Genomic DNA, 7,902 nt, shown 5'->3' on the forward strand with positions numbered 1-7,902 from the left:
CCAGCGTTCAAGGTTGCCCCTATTTACACGTGCAACTTGTGCAACAACGAAGTTCCACTCACGCACAACCAGGTTACCTATCACTTCGCGAAGCACCATGCCGACGCCGAAGGGCCGGTGTACAGCAGGCACTGTACAAAGCGGCAGGACTTGATGGACGCGCGTGACGACGAAGATTCACATCTGCGGATGGTAACGTATCTATCTACTCTGTTTATTGACTGTAGCTTATGATTGCAGGTGCATATCGACGAGATTTGGGAAGCGCTTCCAAACTGGGAGATGAGGTTCAACCTCCTTCTCATGGCGCCAATCTACGGCGCCCTTCATATTCCCTTACCCGATTTTAGTTCATTCGAAGCTAAGTTTAAGGCACATAGTCGTAAAAGTAGCAAGAAGAAGCGCAAAGCTGAGGTCGCGAAGTTGCCCCCCGGCCCTGCTGCCAAAAGGAGCCGCCCTTCTGATCCAAAGGTGCCACGAGAAATTTGATGTTTATGTAGCATAAGCTCATACTATCTATTGTTCGTAGTGGTAGTACACAGTATTAACAAGCATCCAAATTCTACCATAATGGGCCGGTCATGTCTATAGTGATGGCTGTTCGGATAATTGACGCCTGTCATGCAGCGCGTCCGAGAGATGACGAGGCCACGAATGCATGTACTGGTCCCACCTCTGATTACATCACTCAGCGGTGGGGCCAGGCGAAGAATGAGTGAATTTGGACCAGTATTGGCCGAGATAGAGGTGGTCATGACTGTTCGGATAATTGACGCCTATCATAGCGCGTCCGAGAGATAACAAGGCGACGAATGCATGAACGGTACTGGTCCCACCTCTGAGTACGTCACTCAGCGGTGGGGCCAGGCGAAGAATGAGTGAAAATGGACCTGTATTCGTCGAGATAGAGGTGGTCATGGCTGTTGTGGAAGCCCGACGTGATGTCCTCGGCACATCAATGATGAGGTATGACCGTGTATGTGTGTACGGCACTGATCCCATCTCTGAGGGCATCTCGTAATGGTGGGACCAGTCGAAGAATGACTGGAATTGGTCCTGTATTGATCGTGATAGTATGTCATGCCGCATGATACGGTGCTTTGTCATAATAATTATGGTCCAGACCAGCAACACGATTTTCATGTTAATCTGTCAATAAAAGCACGCGCAAGTAACCCAGCAAACGTGAAAACCCCAAGCACGCGTGAACCCCCTGAAAATTGTTCAAAATACGCGACACGAGTACATACCCCAAAAAGCACGCGTGAAAACCCTACACCCGTATTGCGTTGTACCGGTACAGCGTTGTTAGTAGAGGGGAAAAATGGAAATGAAGAAAAATGCGACGTCGTGCATGGGAATAGTACCCGAAACTTCCACGTTCAATGTGAGGTAACTAAATCAATGCGCCAGTGGACTCATACATCATATTTTGTCAGTACCGGACTCTTCACAGCTATTTACATGTCTGTTCTGCAGCGTGCAGAGCAATTGGGTCGCGCGTTAGTTTGACCCATTGCTAACACACACACTCTGCGTGAGTGCCGTGTCAAAGGTTCCGATACCTTAGTGGAGGTACTGAGTACTTTAGTGAATGGTAGTCAGTAGGCGCCTCGTGGCGTATTTAATCTCACTAATGTCAGTGTTATATTTGCTACCTTGACGAAGGTCCCGTGGCCGAAAGCCAAGAAGAAGCGGGAGACAAAACAATGTCTTTAGTTCATTGTTGAGCTATTTAGTGGAGATGGTACGCGAACATTCCTCCGACGAGGAAATGCCAACGAACGCCGAAGAACGATCGCGGTCGCGTGACCGGATCGAATGCGTCTCGGGGGACGCAAATGTGTGCGGCGGCCTCCTGAGCCGATGGGGTTCGGCTCCGGCGGATCAACCGGTTGCGAATGTTCGCAAGTTGATCCATGTGGTGTCACCCCTGCAACAAGTGGATTTCGAGTGGCCGACAGTCGCTACGATCAGCGGCATCCAACGTTCAATCATGGAAGGGGGAGGGATCCCCCCAATCGGCGTGGATTGGGACGACGACTCCCATTTTTACGTGGACCCAGACCGACGAATCTGGATCCCAGACGGTGCTGTGGACCTACAGCAGCAAATTTGTGTGGTCGCTCACCAAGGAGCCAGCAGTCACCGTCGCATCGCAGCGACGACCAAATCGATGTCCGACAAGTTTATGTGAAAGACGCTTTCCACGTCGAAGCGTTCGTGCGGGCCTGTTTGCACTGCCTGTGCATTGACGGAGAAATGATTCCCCGTCCATTGGGTTCGGCGCTTCACGTGGACGAACGAGCTCATCCATTTCGACTGGTTGTCGATGCGCATGGCGAAGTCTGGCAAAAAAAAGTGCTTGTCGTGAAGGACGACATGAGTGGCTTTGTGCAGCTGTTCGCGGCAGAGTCCGCTGACGCCGCCGTGACCGCTCAGTGCCTGATGACGTGGTTTACCACGTCGGCTGCGTTGACGCATGGGTGTCAGATGGCGGTTCTCACTTCACGAACGAAGTGATCGAGAAGGTGCGGAAGTTGGTGGGTGCCCGCCATCATATCACGACAGCCTACAGTCCTTGGGCGAACGGGACTGTAGAAGTAGTCAACCGACTAGTGCTGCGCGCCGTGAAGGTGTTGCTCAGCGAAATGAAGCTGAACGCGGACGAATGGCCGCATGTATTGCCCCTCGTCAAGGCGCCCTCAACCATCAGCCGGCGGTCCGGCTGGGAGGACTTGCGCCTGTGACAGCGTTTACCGGCCTGCCAGTCATGACCCCGCTGGCAGGATTAGTCCACATGACGTTTACGTCGCAGACTGGCTTGGCGCCGCCTGTCAGAAACATGTGACGGATCTCCAAATGGCGCTTGAAGAAATGCACCGCAACGTGGCGGTGCGAAGCGACAAGTTGCGTCAGCAAGCGCGTGGATGCCGCGACCAAACAATGTCCCACTTATGCAGTTAACTGTAACAAGTTAATTGACTTGTTAACGGAATTCGCAAGGTGAGCCACCTTGCTCCTTTTTAATATCCAATCAGAGTCCATCACACCTTGTTTCTTACACACGATTGGCTATAACACTGACATAAGAGGTTAGAATTTTGAACTTTGAATTTTGTAGAGCTTTGTGTGATGCTGGGAGATGCAGGAACAGGCCGTAAATTGACATTGCGATCCACTACCGTTAACATGTAAACGGACATTGCCGTGATGATCACAGAATTGCTGACTCCTTTCGTCGCTTTCCCAAATCACTCGTTTGACAAACTCATGATTCTGCGTTACTTGGAGGGTTAAACCGGGTATTTGCCTCACCACCTGTCGGATAGGATGTGAAATTTAATTCCTGACTCATACACTTGCCTTTATATCTATAGAATTTTACTATCCGTTCGCTACCCGTTCTATATCAGAAAGAAAACATTCCATCCCAGCATGTGCACATGTGCGAGAAAAATTCGACACTCGATGCATGCGCGCATGAGCAAAATGCAGAACTTTGGTGGGTGCATACATAGGCTAGGAATGACGACGAGGGATGGGACGCATACCAACTTGTAGACTATTACACGGCGCATGTGCGCATCACAACCAGCACCGTGGCAGCTAACTATAGATATCGGCATCTCATGCGCATGTGCAATGTGCACGCATGTGCGCGAAAAACTACAAATTCGTCCTCCACCGTCGTCGTTTTTGTCCTCTGTACTCCACATAAGTAAGGATGCTTGCATGCAATATGTTCCTATACATGTGGAGTACATGATCTCACAGTTTCAGCTCACCTCCATGCGTCGCTCCCGAGAATTCGACCACCTGCGCTTGGACTTTCCGCACATGCGCACATGTGCGAGCGCAGCATGTACAGGGGGCGACGGATTTTAAGGGACACTTGCTACTTCGAATTTGCCAATTCATCGGAAATGATTGGTTGAATAACTTCGAACTTCGATAGAAATTGTGACCAACCAGATTGCAGTCGCTTCACTTGTCACAATTTCAAACACTGAAATGTTTTAAATTGACCAGACGAATCGAACAGGTATAAAGATAAGCGTTTGACGCGATAGCGCAGGGCTTATCGAACAAGGCGAGTTCGATGACTTCCCTATTGGGCACTTTAATGCAGTTCAAGAGAAGGCGTGGATGGATGCACGCGTGTGGGCTCTTTACCTGAGGCAGCTGCTGAAGCCCTAAGTCTGCGAGCCTTCGGTTCTGTTGCGCGACAACTTCGACCCTCACGTCAGCAAGGAAGGCCTCAAGATCGCTAGCGAAGAATGTGGCTGCGTCGTTGCTGCTATCCCTCCGAATGCCACAAGTGTTGTTCAACCACTTGATGTCGGGATCATGGCGCCTTTTAAGCGCCACTTGCGCAATCTGTGGCTGGAGGAAGAGCTGATTGAAGGGGACGATAGTTACGGCGCAACAAAAGCGTCTTGTTATGATTCATCGTGCCATTAAGGCGTGGGCACGTATTACCCCTGAAGCAATTCGACGTAGCTTTACTAGGCTGGTATACGTTTAAGCTGAACGCAAAAAAAAGTTCGACGCGCCCGGGACTCGAACCCGGGGCTCACTCAAGACACACAACGCGTTTTACCACACCGGGAATTCCACGCAGTACAAACAAGAGCGGCAGCTTCTCTCCAATGGTGCGCACAGAGAGGACCGCCGTCATGCGGTAGGAGTGCTTGTCGCCACTTGAAATCTTGGATGAACCTCCGCGGACAGCCCAGATGGCGTGGGGCGGCATGTCGTAATGCATTCCTGTCTCATCGACATTGATGACGCTGTTCAACCATCGAACGCCTTGTGGTAGTCGTTTGAGAACTGGCGTCGTATCTCAGAGAGGTCGCCCTGGGTCAACTTCGTTGACTTCTGCTGGCTTCTGGCGGGTGAAGCCGTGTCGGGCGCAGAACCGCTGGAGAAGCTTAAAGAGCGACTTGTAGCTGCTAGCGCTTGCAGCGAGGTACTGGTCAAGCCAGTCTCGATGGTTGCGCTTGAGAAAATTGATCAGATGGGTGCATGTTACTGCACGCTCCTCACCTCTGAGCTTCGTCTTGTATGCTTCGAGGGAAGCAGAGCCTGGGAGTTCTTCTGGTCTTCCAGCGACGTCAAGATTGAATCGCTTCTTGTTGCCGTCGAAGCTATGGATCATCGTCGTTTGCTGCCTCCACCGAGAGAGGTTGCTCTTGGGTATGCCAGTGTCCGCCGCCAGGGTACGAGTTGAGGACGTGCGCAACTTTAGGATCATGTCCCGCTAGGTCGCCTGTGAGTACCGGCGTCTGGGCCGCTTCTGTGGGCTGATCTTGCTGCGTCTCATGACCCGACGTGTGCCATTGACTACCAAAGGCGCGTAAATTTAAAATTATTCCCGCCAATCTTAATATTTAGCCAATCACGTAATGACTTTCACAAACCCCGAAACCCCGAAACCCCGAAACAAATCTTATTGGCTATAATATTCTGTGCTTCCAAAAAACTTCGGTGTCCCTTAAAATCCTTCGCCCCCTGTATCCATGTCAATATTTTAAAAGATCATGCATGCATTTCCACACGTAACGTTCAAAACCATATAAAACAATTGAATTGTTTTATATGGTTTTGAACGTTGATATAATACAACAAACATCGAGACTCAGGTACAGAATACCGAAATACAACGTGTTGGAGATTTGGCAAACCGGTATACACCACCGCTGTACTTGCATCCCAACATCCTCGTGTTCTCACGTATGAAGTGAACATTTTGAAGTAACGTTAGCATGTTGCATGAAGGACAGACTTTGTCGACATGCGAGATAATCGCGAGTTTTCGTTCATTTCCTGAATCTCCCAGCTCCAGAGAATTGTGCACTGATGAGTGTATTCCGACTATGTCCAATGTGGTTCTCCCCTTACAGCTAACATTATGTTGTGCGCTCGGGTGGGTCGCAATGTCGTGGTGGCTCCGTTGGGCCAACGCGGTGGTGCAAGAGGTCTTGGTAGCACCCATCGCAAACGAAAAGTGCTAAAGCCGCCACTTCAGCACTTGCGATGGGTGCCACCAAGACGTCTTGCGCCACCGCCCGCGCAACCACGTGATCACACCGGCAGGGAGGTGTAAGGCACCGACACGGGCTGGATGGTGGAATGTGGGATGACCAATTTCATTGGGTTAGAAGGCAAGTGGTGAAATGAGACCTGTTAGAATTGACCGAGTCCTGAATACCACATCACATGATCTTGTCTCATACACAGCCTACAATTATCTCAAGGCCCCTCCTTGCATCAACCGCGATCACAGCAATATATCGCAACAGGGCGTGATTAATCTACGCAGCGATTTTAGTGATTTCACCCCATCTGATTGGACAATTTTGAATTCGAAAGGTAACCTGCCTTGCGAATTCCAAAAAGACACAGACACATGAAAAATAAAAATCATCAATACAAACTTCAAGATATATTTAATTGAAACTATACAATTTCAGAATTATTTATGGAATTCGCAAGGTGGTTCACCTTGCGCTTCATACAAATTTGCCTATTTTACCTTGCTTTTTCTGGTTAATGAACGTCGATTAATTGAGTTTGGATTATCATTTGTTTAAGATCAGGACGCCTTAAAGTAGGGAGCCGTTACTGTACAGTACTCGGAGGTAACCGTGTTAAAAGTAACGAAGTGGTTAAATTCAGTGCCACCTTACATAAATACTACTACTGTAGTAGTACTAGTACACTGTAGTGTAATGTCACCTTAAGTAAATATTGTACTACGGTGCACGTCATCTATAAACTACCAACTTTTCACAAAAAATTTCTGGCTTCTATTTCATATTCATTACTCAATTTTTCAGCAAATTGAGACGTAGAATCGACAGATCTCAATGTGGTAAGGACATTCTACGTCTCAGATTCAAATTTGCTCATGATTTGGCCAGTTGGAAGTTTTTAGATGACGTCCACCATAGTACCAGTTATTAAAGTACTACGTATTGTGCTTTCACTCGTTTTGACTATTCACACCATAAACCAGGGTGTTTGTTACATCGACCCTAGTGTTTTAGATAATCCGTACCGTGATTTAGGATGTCACGTTTCGTTACATGATGTAATTATACGTATATAGGGAGGTCGTTTATGCAATTTCCTCGCTTTTGCACATTTGAAAAGTGCAAATCGAAGTTATATGTGCTATTCTCGGGACCAAATTGCACAATTCACTGGTCATCATGAACAACTTTTGATATTACAAATGACACACAGTGAGAACAAGCGCCGGAGTTCTACCGTACGCTTGGTGCCACATCGTAGAAAACCACGCCATCTCTCTTGTTCCATCGCGCAGTACATGCAGATAGCACGTACTACGCGATGGAATAACAGCCAAGGTGTTTTGATCACTTCAGCATCACATGTGATTATTATTGCTCAGAGTTAAACCTAGTTACAGCAGAAGTACCACTCTTTTAGCCACGTAAAACCGACGCCAAAACAAGTGCAAAGCAGTAGTACAGTAGTACTACTTGACAATTACTACGTAGTACTACAGAGGTAATATCTCCGTCACAACGAAATTAGATTCACACACAATAGATATGGCGCTAGCACATGTACATCGTCGTCGTCACAATAAAACTGGTCGCTTTCACACAAAACCAGTCGTCTTCGCACAAAACTAGTCGTTATCACAATAATCTCGTCGCTATCACAACAATTCCGTCGTTAACACACAACATGGGGCGATGTCACAAACGCGACACGTTTAATAAAGTCTTGTGAGTATGGATTTTTCCTGTCCCAATAGAGTCACAGACCAAGTCATGTTGGTGAGTTTGTTGACGATGGTAATAGCTGGTCTATATATAGGGTACCGGTAGCCTTGCTGCCATTCTACAATCGCAGCGCATGAGTACA

General features: G+C 48.3%; 2 protein-coding genes across 2 annotated transcripts; both read right to left on the reverse strand.

Moving 5' to 3' along the window:
• Positions 1-3,568: 3,568 nt before the first annotated feature.
• On the reverse strand, positions 3,569-4,768 carry H257_11400 (hypothetical protein; the record flags this gene model as incomplete). Its single annotated transcript, XM_009838309.1, has 3 exons — positions 3,569-3,613; positions 4,177-4,398; positions 4,628-4,768. The coding sequence occupies 3 exons, from the start codon at positions 4,766-4,768 to the stop codon at positions 3,569-3,571; spliced, it is 408 nt and encodes a 135-aa protein (XP_009836611.1).
• A 78-nt stretch (positions 4,769-4,846) lies between these two features.
• On the reverse strand, positions 4,847-5,257 carry H257_11401 (hypothetical protein; the record flags this gene model as incomplete). Its single annotated transcript, XM_009838310.1, has 1 exon — positions 4,847-5,257. The coding sequence occupies one exon, from the start codon at positions 5,255-5,257 to the stop codon at positions 4,847-4,849; it is 411 nt and encodes a 136-aa protein (XP_009836612.1).
• Between the last annotated feature and the right edge of the window lie 2,645 nt (positions 5,258-7,902).

Source organism: Aphanomyces astaci (genome assembly GCF_000520075.1).
Source record: "Aphanomyces astaci strain APO3 unplaced genomic scaffold supercont1.33, whole genome shotgun sequence".
Classification (NCBI taxonomy): domain Eukaryota; phylum Oomycota; class Saprolegniomycetes; order Saprolegniales; family Verrucalvaceae; genus Aphanomyces; species Aphanomyces astaci.